This window comes from Vicugna pacos, chromosome 9 (genome assembly GCF_048564905.1).
Source record: "Vicugna pacos chromosome 9, VicPac4, whole genome shotgun sequence".
In the NCBI taxonomy this organism is placed as follows: domain Eukaryota; kingdom Metazoa; phylum Chordata; class Mammalia; order Artiodactyla; family Camelidae; genus Vicugna; species Vicugna pacos.
The window spans coordinates 5,210,960-5,235,501 of NC_132995.1; the positions used below are offsets into that span (position 1 = coordinate 5,210,960).

Genomic DNA, 24,542 nt, shown 5'->3' on the forward strand with positions numbered 1-24,542 from the left:
AATAGATGAGGGTGAGAGTGTGAAAATTTCTGAATAACTGTCACTGCCGTTGACAGTTCATCTTGAGGGGAAGGGGCAGGCATGGAAGGATGTTCAGCTGGGGAGGGACTGAGTTGGAGCTGGTATCGCTCCCTCTGCGAATGTGGTGGTGATGGGCTGGACGAGGTGAGACTGGAGCCCAGAGGTGGAGGAGGAGGGTTTTTTGAATGGTCAGGGGGAGAGAGGTCAGGCTGGTACAGAGAAGAGGGGGCAGATTAGGGATTTGGTGACTCATGGGAATGGGCGGTGAGGGAGCGGGGAATTGACAGAGAAACCTGGCTGTAAATGTTTGAAATAAGCCTTATATTTCTTTGCTAACTGGCATGTCAGCATCCTTGTCCTGTGACTACGGGAATGCCCACTGGATCAGGGTGCCACACATCTACAGCTTCAAACCTAGAGGTCATTTAGTAAGTCGAATGATTACCTCAGCAGCATTTGGCTGGTTGCATTCTGACCAGGCACCCAACGCGGACAGTCACCACAGTCTTACCAAGCCTGGCACACGGCGCCATGCTTGTGTGCATAGATTCACTGGATTCTCCAAACAACCAAATGAGTTAAGAGACGTTGTCATCCTCACTTGACAAATGAGCAAGTGGAAGTAGCAAGAGGTTAAGTGGCGAAGCAGGTGTTTGAATCCTGGCAGAATAACTTTAAGAGCTTAAATTATCATTATTATTATCATTTGAATGAAGGGAAAATTCTCATGACATAAAATTAACCATCTTAAAGCCAACAATTTAGTGGCATTTATTATGTGCACAATGTTGTGTAACCAATGCCTCTATCTAGTTCCAAAACATTTTTCATCACCCCCAAAAGACACTCTATACCCATTAAATAGTCACTCTCCATTCCTTCCTCCTCAAAGCCCCTGACAGCCCCTAATCTGCTTCTTGTCCCTCAGGATTACATTTTTGCATATTTTGTACAAATGTGACCTTTTGTGTCTGATGGCTTTCATTTAGGATGTTTTTTTCCGCTTTAGCGAAGGCATTGGGGATTGAACCCAGGACTTCATGCATGGTAATCACGTGCTCTACCATTGAGCTATACCCTCCCAGAGCCTCCACGCCCCCGCCTGCATATTTTCGAGGTTTATCCATTATGTAGCAGATCACTGCTTCAGTCCTTTCATAAATGACATGCCACTGTATGGTTAGATCACATTTTGTTTCCACTCACCCCTTGATAGACATTTGGATTTTTTTCCCACTTTTTGGCTATTTGGAAGGGGCTTACAATTTTAACAGCTGCCTTCTGCCACCTTCACTAATACAATTTAGACAGACTCTTGGCCCTGGGATTAAAACTATGATGGAGAGATGAATGAAATCTGCGGGGTTCCAGAGGAAGTTGTTCCAGAATCTTTCCTTGGATCATAGGTAAGGGTGAAGAAGGCTTCACACTGGAAGCCAGGTCTTTTTTGTTTGTTTGGGTTTTCCTTCCTTCATTCCTTCCTTCCTTTGTTTGTTTCTTTCTTTCTTCCTCCCTTCCTCCCTCCCTCCCTCTCTCTTTCTCTCTCTCTCTTTCTTTTTTTTTAATTGAAGTATAGTCCATTTCCAATGTTGTGCTAATTTCTGGAAGCCAGGTCTTGAGTACCACGGGACCTGGGAGCTGGGCCTTGGGGCACTTTATACAGAGGCCAGGGGGAGCTTACCACCCTTGGGGGGCAGGAGAAGATGCAGACTCGTCTGATTCAGGAAGAGGTTCAGACAGTAACATCTTAAAGGAACAGACAGAGAGGAGCCTAAATTGAGACCAGAGATGAAGAAGGGGAGGAGGTCTGTTTCACAAGATCCAGGGAGGGCCTGGCCAGAAATTGTGTCTCGGTGAGGAGTTGGAGCTAATCCAGGCACAAGGGTGAGGTGCTCTCCTCAGCCAGTTACTGAGAGTCAGGGCAAAGTACGGACATTCTCACACTCTGGATGGAGGACTGGGGGCGGGGCGGGGAGGCGATGAAAAGCAGGCTTGAGGTGTGATGCAGAGTCCAGTTAGGGATGCATTAAACGAGGAGCCTGAGGTCAGTCCGGGAGAGATGGCGAGGAGGACACAGGGATTTAGAACTTATGAGAGAGGCCTGGGCTGGAAACAAAACATGGGACGCCAGAGCGGAGCCTGGCGGAATCTTCCCTGCGAGCTTGAGTTCAGCTCATTTCAAAGGTTTGCTGAGTCTATGTGCTGTGTCCAAGGCTGGGCTCTGAAAATATCAGGCTGGACACAGTACTGTCCCTGCCCTGGGGGGAGCTTATGGTTTGGTGGCAATCAGAGTTAGATATTTAACAAGGTTAATCTTTTTAAAAACTTAATGTAGAATGAAATAATGCCACTGGCAGCAACATAGATGGACCGAGAGATGATCATACCGACTGAAGTGAATCAGACAGAGAAAGACAAACGTCACATGATATCACTTATATATGGAATCTAAAAAAAAAAAAATGAGACAAATGAAGTTATTTACAAAACAGAAATAGATTCACAGACATAGAAAATAAACTTATGGTTAACAAAGAGGCAAGGCTGGGGCAGGGATAAATTAGGAGTCTGAGATTAGGAGATACAAACTACTATATATAAAATAGGTAAACGACAAGGTCCTATAGTATTGCACAGGGAACTATATTTGGTATCTTATAAACCTATAATGAAAAAGAATATGAAAAAGAATGTATATATGTATACCAGAAAGTAACACATGTAAATCAACTGTACTTCAATTTAAAAAACGTAATGTAAATTTTATTAAAGATTTTTCATATAGAAAAGGGCACAAATCACAAATTTTTACTAAACAAAAATGTTTCAAAGAGTGAATGCAATCAGAGTTAGATACTTAATGAAGATAATTTTTTAAAAAACTTAACATAGGATGTTAACAATGCCATTGACAGCAACATGGATGGACCTGGAGTTGATCATACTAAGTGAAGTAAGTCAGACAGCCATTGATCTTAGCAATTAGTGCCCAGATCAAGAAACAGATCCTTACTGGAACCCCTAGGAGGTCCCTATTGTCCTCCTCCAGCCACTGCCCACAGAGGGTAACCAGTGTCTGCATTCCTGATACCAAAGTTGAATTTTGTCTGTTTTTGAACCTTGTATCAAGCATATCACATAGTCTGTATTCTCTGTGTCTGGGTTCTTTCACTCACATTGTTTGAAGATTCATAGATGTTGAGTGGAGTTGTTACCTCATTCTTCCATTGTGTGGATAACCGACAGTCCCTTCACTTTTCTTACTGTTTTTTTTTTAATTAAAGTATAGTTGATTTACAATGTTGTGTTAGTTTCTGGTGTAGAGCAAAGTGATTCAGTTATGCATATATATATGTATATATTCTTTTCCACGATGTTTTATTATAAGATACTGAGTGTAGTTCCCTGTGCTGGACAGTAGGACCTTTTTGTTACCTGCCTTACCGCTGATGGGCATTTGGGCAGGTTCCCTTTTTCAGCCCCTGCGGCGAGTGCTGCTATGAAGTCTTGGCTACATTTGGTGCGCATGCGTGCGTGCTTCTGGTGGGTACACGGAACGGCCGGCTCACGGGCTCAGCGTTAGTAGAGAATGACAAACGTTTCCCCAAGAGGTTGTACCAATTCCCACTACTACCAGCAGTGTAGGGGCGTTCCAGCTGCTCCCCATTGTCACCAATACTTGATATTCTTTGTGTGTGTGTGTGTGTGTGTGTGTGTGTGTGTGTGTGGCGGGGGAGGTGATTAGATTTATTTATTTTCTGAGGAGGTCCTGGGGATTGAACCCAGGACCTTGCGCATGCTGAGCATGCGCTCTACCACTTGAACCATATCCTCATCACCCAACACTTGCTTTTCTTTAAGAAAAAAATTTTAATGTGGTAAAATACCCATGACATAAAACTTGCCACTTTAATCATTTTTCAAATGTGCAATTCAGTGGCATTAAGCACATTCACACTGTGCAACCATCGCCACCATCCATCTCTAGAACTTTTTCATCATCCTAAACGGAAATGCTGTGCCTATTAAACATTAACTGTCTGACGACGCCCCCAGGCCCCAGCCCCTGGTAACCACTAGAGAGTACTTTTTTTTTTAAATCGTGGTTAAAAAAAAAAAAAGGAAAATTTATCATCTTAACAATGTTTAAGCGCACGGTACAGTAGCATTAACTATGCACATTGTTGTCCGTCAGATCTCTAGAATGTTTTTGTCTTGCAAAAATGAAACTATCTATTGAATAGCAACTTCCTATCTGTCTCTCCTCCGAGCCTAGTCTCCTCCCACCCCCATTCCCCCCCCCCCCCCCCCCCCCCGGGTCCTTCCACCTTCCAGTTCAAAAGTTTGATTTCTTTAAAGACCTCATGGAGGGGAGGGGAGAGCTCAGTGGTAGAGTGCATGCCTAGCATGCACAAGGTCCTATAAATAAATAAAAACCTAATTACCCGCCCCCCGCACCCCGCAAAATGGGCTTCTTTAAATATCTCACAGAACAGGAATCCCGCATCATTCGTCTTCCTGTGACTGGCTTATTTCACATAGTGCAATATCCTCAACCCTTGATTTCCTTGATAATTATTTTTACAATCTTAGCCAACGTGGTGGCTGTGCGGTGGCACCGCCATTGTGACTTTAGTCTGCATTTCCTTGACAGTTACTGAAGTTGAACCCCTTTCTGATAATAATGGGTCATTTGAATATCTCCTTTTTTTAGGGGTGGGGTGGGAGAGATAATTAGGTTTTATTTATTTTATTTAGTTATTTAAAAAAAATTTGGGGGGGAGTAATTAGGCTTTTATTTATTTATTTTTAGAGGAGGTGCTGGGGACTGAACCCAGGACCCTGTGCACGCTAAGCACACACTCTACTACTGAGCTACACCCTCCCCCTGACTGTCTTCTCTTTCTATTGATTTGTCTGCCTTTTTTTTACTGATTGTGGAAGATCTTTATATAGTCTTTTTGTTTGTTTGTTTTTTGTTTTTGTTTTTGGGGTTTTTTAAGGGAGGTAATTAGGTTTATTCATTTACTTTTTTAATGCGGATACTGGGGATTGAACGCAAGACCTCAGGCATGCTAGGCGTGCACTCTACCACTGAGCTATACCCTCCCTCTTTGATCTTTATTTTCTATATACTCTGGGTGCCCTTTGTTAGATATAGATCTTGGGCAATACCTTCTCCATCTAGAGAGTTGCATTTAAATTTACTCTTTAAAAATGATACATGGCTTGCTCTCCCCCCACAAGAAAAAAAAAAGAAAGAAAAACAAACAATAAAATAGTACATGTTCTTAAAAGTAGTCATACAAAATAGAAGTATGCTATAGAGCCAAAAGCTGACATCTCCCTCCAATCCGAAGTAAACTTAACATATAACAAAGTGCTTAACAACACCCATGGTGCAATTTTCCCACTTAACAATGTACCTAATGGATATTATGTCCATTTTTCAGAGGAGAAAACTGAGGCACAGAGAGGTGAGGTGACTTGCCTGATGGAACACCCTCAGCGTTACCCGAGTCTGGATTTGAACCAGGGACTCTCTAACTGTGACCTTCAGCCCCTCCGAGGAACTTCAGGTTTCCACTTACAAGCTTTGGTTCAGAGGGCAGTCACATCTTCAAGAATCAGTGCCTGACATACATTATCCTCAGAGGTGCGTTTTCTGGGCTCCAGCCAGCTCCTGGGGGTGGGGGTGGGGGTGGGGGCGGGGTCGTCACTTCCTGATCTGGACCTCTGAGTACTCGGTGGTCTCCTGGTGCTGAAAGTTGTGCGACCTCCACCCCTGGAAATCGAGGTTGGCGTAACAGAGCTCCTGATCCTTCTCTGACGTGGCGACGGCCGGAGCTGGGGTCCAGTGGTCTGAGGGGCTCTCTGACCAGGATTTATTTAGGTGACCCTGAATGGGAGGAGAGCAGGGCTTCAGAGGTGGTCTTTGAGGTCTGGGGAAGGGAGCTTGGGGCTTGGAGGCGGGGGGCACTTATTCACTTATCTGTTTCACTTATCCGTATCACTCATTCATTCATTCATTCATTCGTACCTTTAACACATTTTAATCATAACAGTCTATTCTGCTTCTTATTACACATCTCACTGAACCCTTTTAACCTCCCTCTGTGGACGGTACTAATGTTATCCCCGTTTTACAGGTAGGAAAACAGCCTGAGTGAGCCAGGTCAGGTGACTCCTCAGCAGACAAGATCCCTGACCTTGGAGAGTGTATCAGGACAAGGACACAGTAAGAAACTTTCAGGCCCTGCCTGGATCCGTAAGGATTCTGGTACCAATTACAACGTGGAGGAGGGATGGGGGGAGATTTGCACACCAACAAGCATGTCGGCAACCCTAGCTGAGCGTCCTACAATTCAACTTAATTCTGACACTGGCTACCCAGAGATAGCACCAGATTTCACAGGTTTAAGGGTTGGGTCCTACAACTGCCCACCCCCCAACTTCAGACGCCAATCGCAAGCCCCAGGTTGTCACCCGTGCTTCTGACACAGCAGCTGTAGATCAGAGGGTCCCACGACCCCACTCCTCAAGTTCCTGTAATTTGCTCGAGCCACTCACAGAACTCAGAGAAACACTGTATTTACTAGATTACCTTTTATAAATGGATATAACCCAGGGACAGCCGATGGAAGAGATGCACAGGGCAGAGTATGGGGAAAGGGTGCCGTTTCCATGCTGTCTCCAATTGCTTCACTCTCTCCAAATCTCCACTTACTCACTGACCAGGAAGCTCTCCGAACCCCATCTTTTTGGGGCTTTATGGAGGCTTCATTCCATAGATATGGCTGATTAGATCATCGGCGATTAAACTCACCCTCCAGCTCCTCTCCCACCCCAGAAGGTTGGGTGCTGGGACTGAAAATTCCAACCCTCCCATCACATGGTTCGATCTCCTGGCAGCCAGTTCCCATCCTTAGGTGCTTTCTAAAAGTCACCCCATTAATATCTTACTAGACACCTTTATCATTCTCATCACAGGAAATTCCAAGGGTTCTAGGAGCCCTGTGCCAGCAATGGGGATGAAGACCAAATGTCTATTTCTTATCATAAGTTACAATATCATAGTATATAGTAAGCGCATTTTGTGGGATGGGACAGGAAGCTGGCTGGAGAACTTGGCAGGGGACAGATCCCAGAACACCAGGCTGAAGGATCTGGCCTTGATTGTCTAGGCCTGTGCTGCCTAATGCGGTAGCCCCAGCCACATGCAGCTGTCGGTCATGCGAAATGTGTGAATCAGAATGGAGAGGTGCTGTGTATGAGTGTAAACTAAATGCTGGATTTCAAAAATAATTTTTTTAATTAAAAAAAATAGAGGGGAAGGCATAGCTCAGGTGGTAGAGCTCATGCTTAGCATGCACAAGGTCCTGGGTTCAATCCCCAGTATTTCCATTAATAAATAAGTAAACCTAATTACCTCTCCCCGCCAAAAAAATCATATCAAGTTTTTTTTTAATTCATTAAAAAAATAGAAAAAAACCCACTGGATTTCCAAATCTTTGTATAAAGAATGAAAGAAGATTGCAAAGTATCTCATTAATAATTTGTATGTTTGTGTTGATTACTGATGGCATGATGTTGAAATGATAATATTTTGGATGTGCTGGGTTAGACAAAATATTACATTAAAACCGATCTCATGTTTCTTTCTACTGTTGCAACATGCCTAGGTTTTACATTACGTGTGTGGCTCACATCAGATTTCTGCTGGATCTAGACAGAGGGGAGCAAGCACAGGGGTGACTGAGTGACAGCTGTTTGGGGAATTTCTTGCCGAGAGCTTGTTCGGGGAGGAGAGATGGAACCAGTGACCCAAGAGAGAGACAGTGAGGGTTCAGCAGGGAAGGAGCCAAATGGAGATAAGCTTTGCTAAAAGGAAAATGGACAGGACTTGATTAATTCTGGGCTCAAGGAAGTGAAGGAGAAGATGACTGGGAAGAAGAACAAATTTGGATGGGGGAGGTGGGGAACTCACTTTTTGATGTGCTGCCTAAGCTGCTGTGGCCCATGTCTGGGTGGAGAAGTGTCCAGTCAAGACACTGGTGGGAAAGTTGCCCACATCACTTACCTGGGAGATGGGACTCAACACAGGATGGACTCCATCCCTGCTCAGCGTCTTCTCTGTTGATTTCTTCCTGTAGATCTTCACTCTGAGGAGGGAGACCAAGGCCCTTCAGCCTGGTGGGCTCACTGGAGGGAGCCTAGAAGGACCTGATTGCAGGCTGCCGTCCAGCTGCAGAGACCATGACCAGAACGCATGTACCACCCTCCCGGATGCTGGCACCAGACTGCACACATGGCCAAGATGTCAGGAGGCTAAATTCCTGATGCTGTTTCAATGATCTATATGCTCCTTCCTGCTTTCATCACCTCGCCAGTTTCCTCAGCTCTGGGCTTTGAGTTTTGAAGAAACTCTGAGTTCCTCCTTCCTCCCACAACCATACCACCACCTAGGAAGCCTTCTGCTAAACTGGGGCTGCCACTCACAGGAAGAAGACGAGGCAGAGGCAGAGAGCAAGCAGGGCTGTGACACCAGCTCCCCCGATGGCCCCTGGAACCACACCTGTCCTGGGTCCTGGTCTCCCTGCAGATAAGAGACCTGGGGTGACCTCCAATCCCCTTTAGCAGGCACCTGACCATCCAGCTGTCTGAAATCCATGACCCACGTGTGCGCCCACTCTATCCAGGACTCCGTCTTTTGTCCCCAGCCTTCTATAGGACTGCAGCTTCCTGCTCCCCCAGGCCCATCCTCAGCCTGAACTCTAGTACCCGAGGACCCTGAACTCTAGTACCCCTTTTGCCCAGAGTCAGACCCTTTTCTCTCCCTCTCAATGTCTTCTAGGACCCAGCCTGGTGTGTCCCCCTTCCCTGGGCCACAGCAGCTTAGCCAGCACATCAAAAAATGAGCTCCCCATCTCCCCCAACCAAATTTGTTCTTCCTCCCAGTCATCTTTTCCTTCAATTCCTCGAGCCCAGAATTAACCAGGTCCTGTCCATTCTCCTTTTAGCACAGCCCTTCATAGTCCCCAGACCTGGCAGCAGCAGGATCCTCACACTCTGTTTCCCGTGAGCATTTTGGGCCTCGCAGCTGAGCCTGAGGTTGGCGCTGAGCCCCTCACTGAGGCTCAGGGAGCTGTTGGTCCAGGGCTCAGAGGAGCTGGAGGTGACCTTGAAGGAGGCGTTGCTGAGGTTCTCCTCCAGCAGCCCCTCCCCCAGCCGCCAGCGCAGGGAGCAGGGCCTCTCAGATCGAGCAGAGCAGCTGCAGTGCAGGCCCTCGTCCTCCCAGGAGCAGGAGGGACCGAACAGTTGTGGGGTTTCTGCGGGGAGATAGGGGAGGGATCAGAGAAGCCTCTCCCCTGTCTAGACCCCAGGCACCCACCCCTCAGGTGCATTCCAACTCACTTTTCACAATGAGGCTCAGGGAGGCTTCCTTGGAGCCCAACAGGTGCCAAGCTCGACACACGTATTTCCCATGATCCCCCAGTTCCACCTGGGGAAGCTCCAGGACCCCAGGGTTCGAGGAATTTGAGGGGCTCAGGGTCAGGCTCCCCCGCTTCCAACTCATCACGGCAGGAGGGTTGCTATTGGCAACACAGTCCAGACGCAGAGGCTGGCCCTCCTGGACTGGAAGAGATGAACTGTTGCCCAGAGTTTCAGGTCCTGGCAAGGCAGAGAGAAAGCTAGTGTCTCTGTGTCTGTCTGTCTGTCTGTCTGTCTGTCAGTCTCTTCCTCAGAATGTAGATCCCTTTCTTCTCTTCCATTTCCTGATGGGCTAATACCACACCGATTTGTAGCATTTGTCAACTTCCTCTGTGTAAAAACTTCCATCTTGGCCAGTTAGAACTAACTGAACCCAGAACTGGGAAAAGTCAGACGCAATTGCATAGTTGCCTCTTGCCAACTGGTGACAGCCTCTCCAGTACGCCACTGACTGCAACTTTAAAATAGAATCACCCTTTATCAAAAGGCCATGATTAGGCTGGAAATAAATCCTTTCAACTAACACACAGCTGATTGCCTTAACATGAAAAGAGCTTCTTCAAATCATTAAGAAAAAGTCCCCAAAGAAACACAAATAGTTTTTAAATGTAATGAAAGATACTCAATCTATTCACAAAATGATAAATACAAGTTAAAATGACACTGAATTTACTCAGGGTACCAGCAAGGGTGAAAATGCTTAGCAGAGAAATGGGCAAATAGAAGGTGGGGGCTTAAATAGAACTACCTCCATGTAGCTCAATTCGGCAGTACCTACAGAAATCGCAAACATACCTTTTGATCCAGGACTTTCTTCCCTCTCAAAACTCATCTTCCAGACACACCCATTTGTCTCATTTGTCTTTGCAAAAGATTGGAAATGCCACAGTTTTCCACTAAGGGGGGACCCACTAAGTACTTTACTGTATACTTTACTTCTAATTGGGAGACCCATTGGGGAGGGAAATAGCTCAGTGGTAAAGCACATGCTTAGCATGCACGAGGTCCTGGGTTCAATCCCCAGTACCTCCATTTAAAACAAAACAAAACAAAACAAAACAAACCATCTAATTGGAAGACCATGGAGTCATCATTAAGAATAGAGGTTTCCTATTAGTGATACAGGAAAATCTCCGAGATAGACTAACTGTGAGGAAAAGGGGAGTCTAGTTTGTAGAAATGGACCAATGTGTGGACCAGCGTCACTTCCTTAGCTGTGACAAATGTGGCATGGTGATGGAAGATTTTAATGACGATGACAGCTGGGTGAGAGATCTGTGGAGCATGTCTGTACCATGTAAATATAAAATTACTCCACATGAAAAGTTAATTAAAAATAATAGTAAAGATGCAAGCCATATGTATAGTACTGTCTGCACATACGTGTGTGTTTTTAAATGTGTATGTGTAGGTTACGTTTGGAAGGATATCCAACAGTGGAGGTACTCAAGATGTTGAATACTATTTTATACATATTAAATTTTGCTAGGTACTGAACTGTGTCCCCCTCAAATTCATCTGTTGAAGCCCTAACCCCCAGTGTGATGGTATTTGCATGGGCCTTTGGGAGACAATGAGGGTTAAATGAGGCCATAATATTGGCACCTGGTGGTCTGAGGCCATCTCCAAGCCAGGAGGTGAGCCATCCCCAGGAACCCTGGCAGCCAGCACCTTGATCTTGGACTTCCCAGCCTCCAGAACTGGCAAGAATAAACTATTTTTTAAGCTGTCCAGTCTGTGGTATTTTGTAATGGTAGCCTGAGCAGGCTGTGACGCATTTTATGCTTACTATTTTAAACAGTAACATTAAAATAAGGGAAGAAAACGAAGAGAAGGTGGGGTCCAGATCCTAAGGGGAATGAGAACAGGACTGGGGACAAGGATAGAGCCCTGGCAGCCAGCAGAGCCACACACATTGGGCAAGGAAGAGGCCGTGCGGCTCCCCAGGAGAGCAGGGTCAGCGGGAGGGGGAGGCCAGCCTGTATGCTGATGAGTGAACGAGGGGGGACTTCCCTCTGCTGTCCCCACACCCGGCCTGAGCCTCGCTCCTATCCGAATTCTTAACCGCAGCTCTGCTCTGAAGGGCAGAGACAGACCTCACTCCCACCACACCCCTGGAGAAGAGAAGTTTCGCCCTACCTGTGCTGTCTTTCTGGAGCACGCTGATGGTCAGCTTCTGGGGTGGATCTGGACAGACAGACATAATTGTTCATATTTCAGTGGCAAGAGGGTGGGCCTTGGCCCTTTCCCCCCGAGAAACATTGCAAATAGGAAGAGGGCACAGAAGTGTCTCCTCTTTCCTTCCTCCCTGGTGCCAGCTCGCAGGATCCAGCAGCCAGTAGCCCAGTCTCTCCCCTTCCCTCCCCAACACCCACCGCCCTCAGGGACCCGGAGTCCCGGCCATGCACTCACAGGACACGCTGAGCCTGACGGTCCTCTCCACGCTCACGCCAGCTCCTGGGAAGGTCACTCGACACGTGAGGTTGGCGCCATGGTCCTGGGGCCCGGGGGAGAGGGTGAGCACTGAGGAATGGAGAGTCTTGGGGTCCAGGGAGGTTAAGGTGACACCAGTCCAGGAGAAGGTCGGGGGTGTCCCCCTCTCACAGGCCCAGGGCACCGCACAGGTGATGTTCCTGGGGTGGCCAGATTCTAGGGTTCCCCAGACCTGGATGTCAGGTGTCTGTGTCAGAGCTGGAAAGGAGGGAGACACAGACACACACCCTGGAGGAGGGGACCCCAAATGTGCCCCCAAGAGCAGTATCTGCCTCAGGCCAGCCCCAGTATCCTGTCCCCTGGGTCCCTCCCAGGATAAGAAGAGAGTGGATCCCCTCCTTGCCCTGCACTGGGGCCCTCAGGACCCCTGCACGTGTCCTCTCCTTGACCCCATCCTTACCCATCACATTCACGGAGAGCTGGTCATTTTTATAACTATATTTCATATAAGACGTTCCTTCCACCCTAAAGAAGTACGTCCCCGTGTCCCCTCTCTGTGCATCTCTGATGTCCAGGGAGCAGTCGTTATTCCGGGGGTCTCCAAGGAGGCGGAATCGGCCCCGGGTCTCCCTCAGCACCTCACGATATGGGTTGTTCGTGGCCACGGGAGCATCCTGGAGCACGTTGGCCCCTTCCCGGAACCAGTAGCCACGAACCGGACGAGAGCTGGCCCGGTAGCCCCAAGGACGGATGGAGCAGGGCACGCGGACACACAGGCCCTCCTGCACCGCCACGGACTCCTGCACTTCCAGCCGGTGTACCTCATACTGAGCCAGGGACCCTGCGGGGAATCCGGGGTGAGCCCAGCCCGCGCCCCGCCCGCACCTTCTCCCCGCGCCGCCTCCCCGCGCCCGCTCACCCGCCCACAGCAGGGGCAGCAGCCGCGGCAGCATCTCTGGGGTGAGAATCATGGGGCCCTGGTGTCATGGGACTGAGAGGAAACCCCAGCAGGAAGCCCAGGGCTGAAGTCAGACAGGTGACTGACCGCAAAAGAGGAACGAGGCATCCGCTCGCTGCCGGAGCTGCGTGGACCTTGGAGAATAACCCCTTCTACTTTCCAGATGAGGGCCTGCTGAGGGTCGCACGCAGCAAGCGCAGCCGAGTCGCCGCTCGCAGCTCCGTGTCCTCCCACAGGAAAGCAGGCCGGTGAGTCCCCGCTGGGTGTGGGACTCAGCAAGGGCCGGCCGGGGACACTCCAGGCGGGAAAGACGGGGATGGGTCCCGCAGGGGCGAAGGAGGCGGTGAATAATTACTGCATGAGCATGTCAAGGGCACACGAGTATCTACTCCTTTCAGGGGAGTAGAGTCCAAGGGGAGAATGTAACAGACATTGCCTCTGTCCCTGAGAACTTCTCCGAGGCCTGAGGGGTGGAGGAACCCCGGCTCCCGTTGGTACCGTGTTTGATGCTGGCAGCACAGGCAGGGGCTTGCAGGAAGCCCGATTGCTCCATGCAGCAAGAAGGCAAGTTCCCTCATATAAATGGCCAGAGTGGATGGGTGGGACCAGGACTGGAGGGGGTCATGAGGACATGATGCTACAGGTGGGCAGGAGGCTTACTGACCTGCTCACAGCCCCTTGCTCCAGGCATCCCTGGTGGTGGCTGCACACGCCAGGTCTGGGAGCCGGACACTTGGAGCAAGATGACAGCCTAGCACGACACTGGAAGCGCTGGGCTTTGGGGGCAGGTGGGCCTGGCTCTTCTCCCCTCTGAGTCTCAGTTTTCTCATCTGTCACTTGGGGAGATCACAATTTTCAACGCTCATGGAGGTGGGTGCTTTCTGCAGACTGGTGTGGCAGTCTCGTAGCTCTAGTGCCTGGCTCTGCCCATTCCTCAGGGGTCATTCTGAGTCCCTCCACCAGTGCGCAGCTTGATGGCTCTAGGCTGGAACCTGCTTCCCTGATGCTTGCTGTGCTGCCTTAGTCAGGGGCTTAACCACTCTGTGCAGGCTCCAGTGCCTATGCTCACAGAGTGTTGGGGGCTGAATTGCGTCGCCCTAACCTAACCCCCAGTACCTCTAAATGTGATTGTATTTGGAGACAGGACCTTTTAAGAGGTAATTAAGGTAAAATTGTTACTGAGGCTGGTGCCCCAGGATCATACCCCTACCCCTCCCTTAAATAGAAACAAATTACTCTTATCCAAGTTTCAGGAGGAAGCTTCCAGGAGAAAAAAACAAGAACCAGTTAGAACCAACTAGGCCCAAGATGGCAGAGGATTTGACTTCCAGTGGACCTTTGAGCCTCATTATACGCTCATTGTAATGCATTAGCGTGCTAAATGACACACCAGCGCCAAGACAGTTGACAGTTGCCATGACAACAACTGGTAAAGCCCACATAAGAACTGGAAAGGAAAATTACATCAGTTCTGGGTCCAAACCACACCTCTGGCCTCGGATAACTCATGAATATTCCTCCTACTCTTTGCAATTCCCTCCTTTTACTTCCACCCTCCTACATATTTGGTGTGTCCACCCAAATTGGGTTGAGGAGTTGATTTATGAACTTGGTTCCCACTTCTCCTTTCTTTGGCCGTTGGATAAAGCCTGTACTGTCCCTCTGTCATCATCAGTTTCATTACTGGCTGTGCACATCCGATCGGACAGGGGGTCTCGGCCTGGGCTAGGACCCTGGTGTGGGTTCAGTCAACCAGCGATCAACTAGGTAACAAAATGAGGTCACTGGGGTGAGCCCTAAGCCAATAGGGCCCACATCTTTGTAAGAAGAATGGGTGAGGACACAGACACACACCGGAGGGAAGACACAGGGAGCAGACAGCTGTCTGCAAGCCAAGGGGATGGGCCTCAGAAGGACCAGCCCCGCAGACGCCTTTATCTCAGATCTCTAACCTCCAGAGTCATGAGAAAATGAACTTCTGCTGTTTAAGCCACCCAGGCGGTGGTACTTCGTATGGCAGGCCTAGCAAATGAACAGATGGGGTCACCTCGAAGATCTGATGTGTTCGTACGAGTGAAATGCCCAGAGCGGCCTAGAGCGGCCCACGATGGACGCAGCCCACACAGAGGCCAGCCGTCAGCCTGCAGCTTGGGGCGGATCTGAGGACGGGAGGACAAAGGGGAAGGGAACGATGTGGTAACCTGAGGCAACCTCTGTTTCTCCTCCGCACACTGGCTCTGAGCTCCACTGGCTCTTACTCCACGGGCCACACTTCTGCTCGCCTCGCCAGGACATGTCGTGCTCCACAGGCCTCTGCTCAGGCCGGTCCCTCTGCTGGCTGAGCTGGTCACTGCTCCTGCACCCTGGGTGCCTGCCTGTCTCCCATCTGCTGAGCAGAGTGTCCTGGAGGGCTGGGCTGTGGTGAGGTGGCCAGGGGGCAGGGGGAGGGGGTAAGATTCAAGGAACAAGGAGCCGTGGGCTCTGGGGGTCACGGGCCAGCGTGGGAGGCCCAGGTACCTGTGTCATTCCTTTAACAGTTGTGCCCTGCCCCCTCCCCTCCTGTCTCACATCCAGGAATGAGCCTACCTGGCTGCCTTCCTTTTCTTGGTCAGGGTTCGGGAAATGGCGGGTCTGAGTGTCTGTCCTCGGTTGGGTGTGGGGACTGAGATGCCCCGCGTCTGTACTGTGCCTACAGCCCTGGGGCCCTAAGCCAACTCTCCATCTTCTTACCAGTCTCCAGAATTCTCCTTTGATTGTTCCTTGCACCATTCACGGGGTTTCAAGCTGTCAACAGAGGGCAGCCGGAGGGAACAATGAGCCAGTGCCATCTTGTCTGGACTGGAAGTCTAACCGTTCACCTTTAATGTATTCGACAGATGGGTTGACTCACATCACACAGCCTGACATTATCATAAACAGAAGTCGGACCCAACTGTTCCTTCGGGTGTCAGGCAGCGGGTGGGGGCACTACGCGTTTTTGCCACCATGCCAGAATCTTCCATTTGTTTCTGTCAGTGACACTTTATGAACTGAGGCGTCATGCTTTATCCCTGTCATGGTTTGGGTGCTGCTGATATATTGGGGGCTGTTTTTCTTTAAACTGATTTTTTAGGAAAATTAGAATGTTAGGGTTTTTAGGAGGAAGTTTACAAACTAATTCTGCTTCCCTCCACCTTCTCAACCTAGATGTAAAGTTTTGAGCTTTGAAGGATAAGAAGGCGTTAGCCAGGTGGTGACCTGGGGCAAAGGAGAGATGTAGATTCTCCAGGACAATGAGGAGTGCTTCCAGGAGGGCTACAGAGAGAATGGCTGGAGGGGTTGAGGGTTTTAGGATGTGGTGATGGAGAAGCAGACTGGATGAGACTAAGGATAACCTAGAACAGAGGTCAGAAAACTACAGCCCGGGGGCAGCCAGCTTTTGTGAATACAATTGTGTTGGGACACAGCTGTATTAATTCATGTGCAAAGTGCCCCTGGCTGCTTCTGTACTGCAGAGTTGAATAGTTGCCACAAAGACCCTACTGCTTGAAAAGCCTAAATATTTACTATCTGGCTGTTTACCAAAAAAGTGTCTTGACCCCTGACCTATAGTGTCAACCCAAGAAGTTTGTAAATTACTCTTTTGGGTTAAGGAGACAGAGCAGTATTCTGGCTGCAGTCAGCTCTAAGCTTTAGAAGTTCTCTAAAGGTTAATATGTGATTTTGCCTATAGCAGGGCTAGTAGGAGGCAGGCAGGATGGAAAGGGAAGATTCAGGAATGGAGAGACGTGGTGCTGGAGGTCAGGTCAAGGAAGGGATCCACGGAAGGGCTCTGAGTAAAGAGTTGACAGACATGTGGCTGATGTGGTGTCCAGGGCAGGACATACCTAACCTCTGGGTGAAATGTGAGGACAAGAAAATGTTGCCCGCCTTTTCAGAAAACAGAGGATGCTGCCGTCAGCCACGGCAGCCTCTCCCAAACGTGAGCCCTTTGGCGAATTCAGGCTGGAGAAAAACAGGACACCACTCTAGAGAGTTAAGGTGTGCATCTAAGGAACGATTTCAGTGAGCCCAGATATTTGCATCTTCCCATACATAGAAAAGCACTAGAATCAATTCCTTGAGATGTCTGATTTTTGTGATGAACAGTAATCTTTTGATCGACCACATGTTTGTTTTTTTCAGCAAAAGCTCCTGTACAGCCTGGCTCCTCCCTTACCTCTGGAGCAGTTCCTCAGAGCTAGCGGAGAGGCTGTCTCCCAGGCTGTGTCCTCAGTGAGGTCCCTGAATCAAACATAACTCACAATTTTTAGGTTGTGCTTTTTTTTTCAGTTGACAAAGGTCACAACATACCAGGCCTTCTGCTGTGTGTTTCTCATACATACTTTTATTTAATCCTCGCAGAAACCCTGTAAGGCTGGACTTCTCACACCTACTCCACAAAGCAGGAGACCGAGGCAGGGGAGGTAATGTGGCTCACCTGATGTCATGCCCATAGTAAATGAAAGAGCGTGCGTTGATCCCAGGTCGCTCTGATTGCAAAGTCTAAGATAGTTCCCACATAGCCGGAAGCTCACAAACTCTTGGAGTTGGCCTATGGGGATGTGACGTCTCCAGGAATCAACCCTTGGGTCCCCTTTCCTGCAGGGGATGTGGACGCTCTGGCCGAGGCTGATGCTCCCTCACTGGGTTCTGATCTCTGCATAGTCCGTGTAGGTGCCCTCCTGAGGAGTCATCCCGGAAAGGCGAGGGAGGCGTATTGCAGCTCCTGCTCCATCCTCAAGGTGGGGGCAGTCCCTGTGGAGCTCGTGGGCTCATCAGGACCCTCCACCTTGGACTCCTGCTGGAGACCCTGGGTGGAGAGCAGAGAAAGGGGTCCGATCAAGGAAGTTGTAGGGGGAGAGGGCAGAAAGGGTCCATGAAGTGAATTTGACTCTGGAACAGAACATTTATTCATTCTTCCTTTTTTTTTTAACCAAACATTTCTCAAGTTTGCATATATTCAGTCATCCAGCAAATAGAACACAGTAGGTTGTTTTCCAGTTCCACTGAACACGCACACAGACCTATGCAGAAAATACTATTACATTACGGAGAGAGAAACTAAACCTCAGAGAAGTTAGGTGTTTCCCGAGGTCGCGTGTCTATTGATCACAAACTCCACTCCTGGACACTCTGACGTCTCCTAAGTGCCCAGCACTAGATACACAGGAGGGCGCTGATGACAAGCTCCTCCCCACCAAGCAGCTCTCCCACGGCAGCTGGGTGTCCTACAACTTAACTCAATTCTGACACTACCTGCCTGGAGGAAGTGTGAGGTCCCACGGGTTAAGGGCACTGTCCCATGAGACTGCCCTCTCCCTCCAAGTCCAGGTTGTCACCTGTGTTTATGATCAACTGGCTATACATCAGAGGTTCCTAGGACCTCTTCCTTGGGTTAAATGAGTTTGCTAGAGTGGCTCACAAAACGCAGAAAAAGAGTTTGCTTACTGTGTTTTGGCTTATTATAAAACGATACGATGAAGGATGCAGATGAACATCCAGATGGAAGAGATGCGTGCGGCAAGGCGTGTGGGAAGGAGCAAGGAGCTTTTATGTTCTCTCTGAGTGCACCATATTCCCAGCTCCTTTGCCAACCCAGAAGCTCTCTACACACCATACTTTGGGGATTTTTATGGAGACTTCATCACACAGGCATGTATACTGATTAACTCCATTTCTAGCCCCTCTCCCCTTTCTGGGGAGTGGGAAATGGGGCTGAAGATTTCAAGTTTCTAATCTCAGCTCGGTCCTTCTGATGACCAGCCTTGATCCAGGAGCCTAGTCGCCTCATTAAAACAAAAGACGGTGGTCTCACCCGGGAAGTTCCATGGGATTTAGGAGTACAACCATCTTCTGCTGCAGTTATATTTCTTGGCTCTAGGTTTACTGCAACATTTCTCAAAAAAGTCTTTCCACTCCATCTCCTCACGCTCTCTCTTGAACTCACTCCAATCAAGATAACTGCCTCCATCAGGTTACCAGATCTTTTGTCAAGATCAGCTATGATAGCACATATGGTTGTTTCTCAGACCTTACCTTACTCAGCATTTAAAACAAATGAGCTCTCTCTCCTTGAAGCTCCATCTCCCCTTGACTACCAGGACCCCACCCTACATTCTCCTGGTCATTTATTCTTCCTCAGTGGTTGTCTTGCTATTTCAACCTTATCTTCTTGACTCTAAATGATGGAGGGTCACAGACTCTGTCTGTGGACCCTTCCTCTTCTTTGTGATTTCATCTACTATCAGACTTCGGTGTAGAGGATCCCTTGAACCTCTGTGCATCCCACCCGGATTCCCCTCCTGTGTCCAGAGTCTTGCCGCCTGCTTGTCATCTACACTTGATGTCTCAGAGGCAGCTCAAACTCACAGTAACCAAGATACAAGTTTGATTCCCTTCTTGCAGGTATACTCCTCCTTCAGAGACAGCAATTTTAGGAATTGGAGATTCAATTCTTCATGTTGTTCAGGGCAACCACACTGGAGTCATCTTTGGCGTCTAAGGACATCTAAGGACATTTATAGACATTTATGGATGTCTATGGACATCTAAGGACATCTATGGATATCTTGGGATATTTATAGACATTTAAGGGTATCCAAGGACATCTAAGGACACCTGTGGTGTCATCTTGCACATCTATGGCTCCTATGAGGTAGAGGCAGGGAGCTCTCTTTGCTCACACCCCACATGTACTCTGCCACTCCATTAGTATATCCTGTTGGCTTTACCTTCAAAATGTGTCCACAACCCAACCTGTTCACATCAGAATCATTATTCTACCCTAGACTAAGTCTGTCTCATGGACTAAGCTGTGTCTGCCCCAAATTCATATGTTGAAGCTCTAACCTCCAACGTGACTGTGTCTGGAGATAGGACCTTTAAAGAGGTAAGTCATTAAGTTTAAACGAGGCCATTAGAACAGGACCCCAAATGACCGACATCCTTATGAGAAGAGGAAGAGGCATCAGGGACGCACAGCACGCAGTAAAGACCATGTGGGGACACAGCAAGAAAGTGCCATCTGCAAGGAACCGAGAGAGGTGTCAGGGGAGACCAGCCTTGCTGCCACCTTGACCTTGGACTTCCAGCCTCCTGAACTGTGAGCAAATTTATTTCCGTGGTTTAAGCCTCCCAGTCCGTGGTATCCTGTTATGGCAGCCCTGGCAGACTACTCCATGCTGCTCCATCCCTTGCCTGGGTTATTTGAGCGTCTTCCTTACCTAGGCTCCTTTCTTCTACCCCATCCCACTACAGACTTTCTCAACACAGCAGTCAGTGTGATCACATTTAAAACGAGGGTCAGTGCATCACTCGTCAAGTATTAGAATATATATAAAATATATATTATATATTATATATATATATATTCTGGTCTCTGCCCTCAGTTCCTGGAACGGAGGCCTTAAAACTCTTGTAATTTCCCAAGTGACAGGAGCACTGGGAGCATCATCTGTCTAATGTTGGTTCCTCACACAGAGATCCTAAATCCTGCGGAATTTCCTGGATGATAGGAGTGTCTTTCGTTCTAATGAGGCAACCCTAGGTTGGTTCCAAAATGGCTCTTGGATGGGACAGAGAAAGCCATGACTAGGAGCCTGGAATCCCCTATGGTCCAGAAAAGGAAGAGGGACTGGAAATTGAGTTATACATCAATCATGGAGTTAATCATGATGAAGCCTTAATAAAAGTCCCAATAGTATGGGGTTCGAGAAGGTTCTGGGATGGTGACCAAGTGGAGGTCCTGGGAGGGTGATGTGCCTGGAAGGGGAGTTGGAAACCCTGCACCCCGTCCCACATACTTTGCCCTGTGTATCTCTTCATCTGGCTTTTCATGCATTCCTGAGCTATATCGTTTCATAATAAACTAGTAATCTAATAAGTAAATGGTTTTCCTGCCTTAAAGGTCCCCCAGGTTGTTTGGCAGTGTGGAGAAGTCGTGCATTTCAGACTTGGGCATGAGGGGTTAATGGTCTCTGATGGAGGTAAGGCTGATGTGCTGGGGAGGAGGGGTGGGAGGGCTGAAGCAGGATGCAGATGAAGAGGAGATCTCAGCTCAGAGGGGGTGTTTGTATTAAACTGTATTTAGAAGAAGCACAGACATGCTTTGCCATGTCTCAGTACAGGAAGGGGTGGGGGGGACTGGGGTGGGACAGGGGTAGGTCTCTGGTTGGGAGTCAGGGACGAGAGTAGCATCAGGGAGACAGAGGACGCAGCAGGAGCAGGATGTTTAGCGTTGTATTAACCATGTGTTTCTGATGTTTTGACATCTGGGCTTGCTAATTCTAGAGGGACTGCCCCTGCCAGGGCTGGTCAATGTCTACAGATTCTAAGGGATCTGCTTGCAAGCCTGCCCTTGATGTTGCAAACCCATCAGCCCAAAGCTCACGACCCCCGCCACTTCCTTTATCCGACTCTTACATGCTGGACCGTCATCCTCCTGCTCTCATCACTTCAGGGTCAGGTACCAGACAACTAGAGACAGCCCCTACACCCCAGAGCGTGCCACAGTTATTCACAGACAACTCCAAACCTGCTTACCCCTCCTCGCCTGTTCCTTTCTGCATAAACCACAATAAAATCTCTTGCTCAGGTTTCTGCCTCGCTCCCTCTGCCTCCCGACGGACCCTGGTGCTGCCCCTCGTGGCCCTGTATGCTGTGGCGTGCCCCCTCCCCTGGGAACTGTAACAAGCTGTCTTTTCCATGGCAATCACCTGCCTCCTGATCTGCTGGCCTCCCATACCTGAGTAGTAATAAAATCGGCATTTTCAAACAGGCAGGAAGGTGGTGGGCTCATTTCTGGACACACTGAATAGAGCAGGACTCTGGGCCACCCTGGGAGATGTGCAGGGGGGGCTGCATGCCCGGATGCCCGTGTCACTCACCAGGGAAGCTGTCCCCACAGCAGGGTGGATGTCCTCCACACCCACTGCTGGCCTGGCTGCCTTCTTCCTGTAGGTCTTCACCCTGCTGGGAGACATCAGGGTCACTTTTTTGAGGCTGGAGTGAGGAGACTGAGGCAGGTCAAGGGTAGGGAGATCCCAGGAAATTTTATAAGAAGGCTTTATGACAAGCCCCACCCCCACCCCCTTCCCAATCCTGGATGTCTGAGACCAGGGCTGGCCTTTGCTCTGGGTCCTCACAACCCCTTTGGGTTCCTCTTCTCCACCTCTGGCCCACATCCAACCCAGCTCACATGAAGATGAAGCCAAGGCAGAGAGCAAGCAGCATGGTGACACTGGCTCCCCCGATGGCCCCCTGAATCACTCCTGCCCTGGTCCCCGATTCCCCTGCAGACAAGAGAGACTTGGGGAGAGGATATTGGGGGAAGAGGACCAACAGGGGCTTCTCATGTCCAATCACAGCACCCCACCTGACCGCATCATCTGAGCACAGAAAGTCCAGCTCTGGCCCGACCTGGAAGAGAACCCACCGCTATCAATGCCCCATGGCTGGGGAGCCCTTTCCTACCTGTGCCATCCCCCAGGCAGACGTTGACTGATGGATTCCGTGGAGCACCTACGATGGGGAGAGTGGATTTCCTTCTTCAGTTGGAGGCATGGCGTGAAATAAGTGTAGGCATCCCCCCAACCCACTCCACCCCAGAAGCCACAGATATGCAGGAGGGCCACGGCCGGTGTCCTTCAGTCGGGCCTCCAGGGCTAGAGCACCCAGCAACCCCAGCCTGGACCTCCTGGTCTGACACCCTCAGAACCCCAGCATCCTGCTTCGGCACTTACAGGTGACGTTGAGCTGGATGGTCCTTTCCATGATCACCCCAGTTGTGGGGAACATCACCTGACACGTGAGGTTGGTGCCGTGGTCCTGGGGCCGTGGGGTGAGGGTGAGCACTGGGGAGAGGAGGGTCCTGGGGCCCAGGGAGGTGAGGGCGGCTGATGTCCAGGAGAAGATGGGGGGTGTGCCCCGCTCACAGGCCCAGGGCACTGAGCAGGTCAGGCTCCTGGGGCGGCCAGCGGCCAGAGCCCCAGAAATGAGGATGTTGGGTGTGTGGGTCAGGGCTGCTGAGGAAAGGAGACAGGAGGATGTGGAGGAGGGTTAGATATGTGACCTCAAGAGAAACCTCAGGCTTTGGTCCAGCTCCTCCTTCTGAGCCCCCACCTGCTTTACCCCCAATGCCCTCTGAGGAGGGGCTCCCATCCCAGCTTTGCCAAGGACCCCCATGTTCTTCCCTTGTGGCTTCTCCTGGACCCCACTCCTTACCTGTCACATGCAAGGAGAGCCGGTTAGACATGTAACTCCATCTCAAACTTCCTCCTTCCACTCGAAAAAAGTATGAACCTTCGTCGCTCCTCCTGGCGTCTCTGATGTCCAGGGAGCAGTCGTTATTCCGGGGGTCTCCAAGGAGGCGGAATCGGCCCCGGGTCTCCCTCAGCACCTCACGATATGGGTTGTTCGTGGCCACGGGAGCATCCTGGAGCACGTCGGCTCCTTCCCGGAACCAGTAGCCACGAACCGGACGAGAGCTGGCCCAGTAGCCCCAAGGACGGATGGAGCAGGGCACGCGGACACACAGGCCCTCCCGCACCGCCACGGACTGCTGCACTTCCAGCCGGTGTACCTGAGCCAGGGACCCTGCGGGGAATCCGGGGTGAGCCCAGCCCGCGCCCCGCCCGCGCCGCCTCCCCGCGCCCGTGCACCCGCCCACAGCAGGGGCAGCAGCCGCCGCAGCATCTCTGAGTCGGAGGGATTCTGCGCGTCCTGTGTCTGAAAAGAGAAGGGGAAAGTGAAAGGGAGGGAGGGCCGCGGGGAGACCCACGGGAAGCCGGGAGGAGCACGAGACGCAGCCGTTCACAGAAGAGGAACTCGGGAGCCGGAGCTGGTCCCCTCTCTGCACAGAGAGGAGGACACCCCTCAGCCCAGAGACCCCGGAGACCTGCCCGGGGAGGAGCAGGCAAGGAGACCCCTGCCCTGCCCTCCCAACTCGGGCACATTTCTCCAGCACCAGAGCCTGGACCAGGCATATGGGTTCTGTCCATCAGGCCTCTGGACTTTGGCGAGGTCCATCCTCACCAGTGAGGGATTCAGCAGGGCCCTCTGCAGACCTCCGAGGCATGAGATGGGGGTGGGGGTTGTCTGAGTCCTGCTGCCCTGGTCGGAGAGGGTCACACTGTTGTCTGGCCTGTGGTTCTTACCCCTGCCCCACTCCCAGGGGACATCTGACAATGTCCAGACACATCTGACTGTCACAGTTTGGGAGCTGGGTGAAACTGGCATCTGGTGGGTACAGACCAGGAAATTTCTAAACATGCTGTGCTCCCTGAGCCACACACACACACACACAAATCATCTAGCCTAAAGGTCAACACTGCTGGGATGGAGAAAGCCTGCTCCTGTGAATTTGACTATTTTAGAGACTTCATACAAGTGGAGTCATGAGGCATTTGTCTTTCTGTGACTGGCTTACTTCCCCTTAGCGTAATGCCTTACAAGAAATGCTTAAGAGAGGTCTTCCAGTTCAAGTAAAAGGATGGTAAGGAGTAATACAAGCAGGGAGGGTAGAGCTCAGTGCTAGAGCATGTGCTTAGCACACACAGGGTCCTGGGTTCAATTCCTGGTGCCGCCATTTAGATAAATAGATAAGTAAATAAAATAAAAA

The 24,542-nt window shown here is 50.0% G+C and overlaps 2 protein-coding genes across 2 annotated transcripts; both read right to left on the reverse strand.

The window, feature by feature from the left end:
* Window positions 1-4,381: 4,381 nt before the first annotated feature.
* LOC102543231 (sialic acid-binding Ig-like lectin 13) lies at window positions 4,382-12,905 on the reverse strand. The gene is made up of 9 exons (XM_031681538.2): window positions 12,866-12,905; window positions 12,407-12,787; window positions 11,926-12,204; window positions 11,653-11,700; window positions 9,436-9,693; window positions 9,066-9,350; window positions 8,521-8,617; window positions 8,102-8,183; window positions 4,382-5,920 (listed from the first exon to the last, which is right to left on the reverse strand). Exons 1-9 carry the CDS (start codon window positions 12,897-12,899, stop codon window positions 5,738-5,740), a joined length of 1,647 nt encoding a protein of 548 aa, XP_031537398.2. The 5' UTR covers window positions 12,900-12,905; the 3' UTR covers window positions 4,382-5,737.
* A 4,496-nt stretch (window positions 12,906-17,401) lies between these two features.
* On the reverse strand, window positions 17,402-23,544 carry CD33 (CD33 molecule). The gene is given in 7 exon segments (XM_072968644.1): window positions 17,402-17,624; window positions 17,627-17,735; window positions 21,811-21,895; window positions 22,122-22,215; window positions 22,397-22,444; window positions 22,666-22,947; window positions 23,147-23,544. Coding segments are annotated over 7 exon segments (708 nt in total). The 5' UTR covers window positions 23,178-23,544; the 3' UTR covers window positions 17,402-17,565.
* Between the last annotated feature and the right edge of the window lie 998 nt (window positions 23,545-24,542).

Coding starts and splice junctions, on each gene's coding strand:
- LOC102543231 (XM_031681538.2), bottom strand. CDS start 12,899: ATGCTGCCGCGGCTGCTGCCCCTGCTGTGGGCGG. Junction 8,618..9,065: donor GAGGATCCTGCTGCTGCCAG/GTCTGGGGACTA, acceptor TCTTATCTGCAG/GGAGACCAGGACCCAGGACA. Junction 8,184..8,520: donor CTCTGCCTCGTCTTCTTCCT/GTGAGTGGCAGC, acceptor CTCCCTCCTCAG/AGTGAAGATCTACAGGAAGA.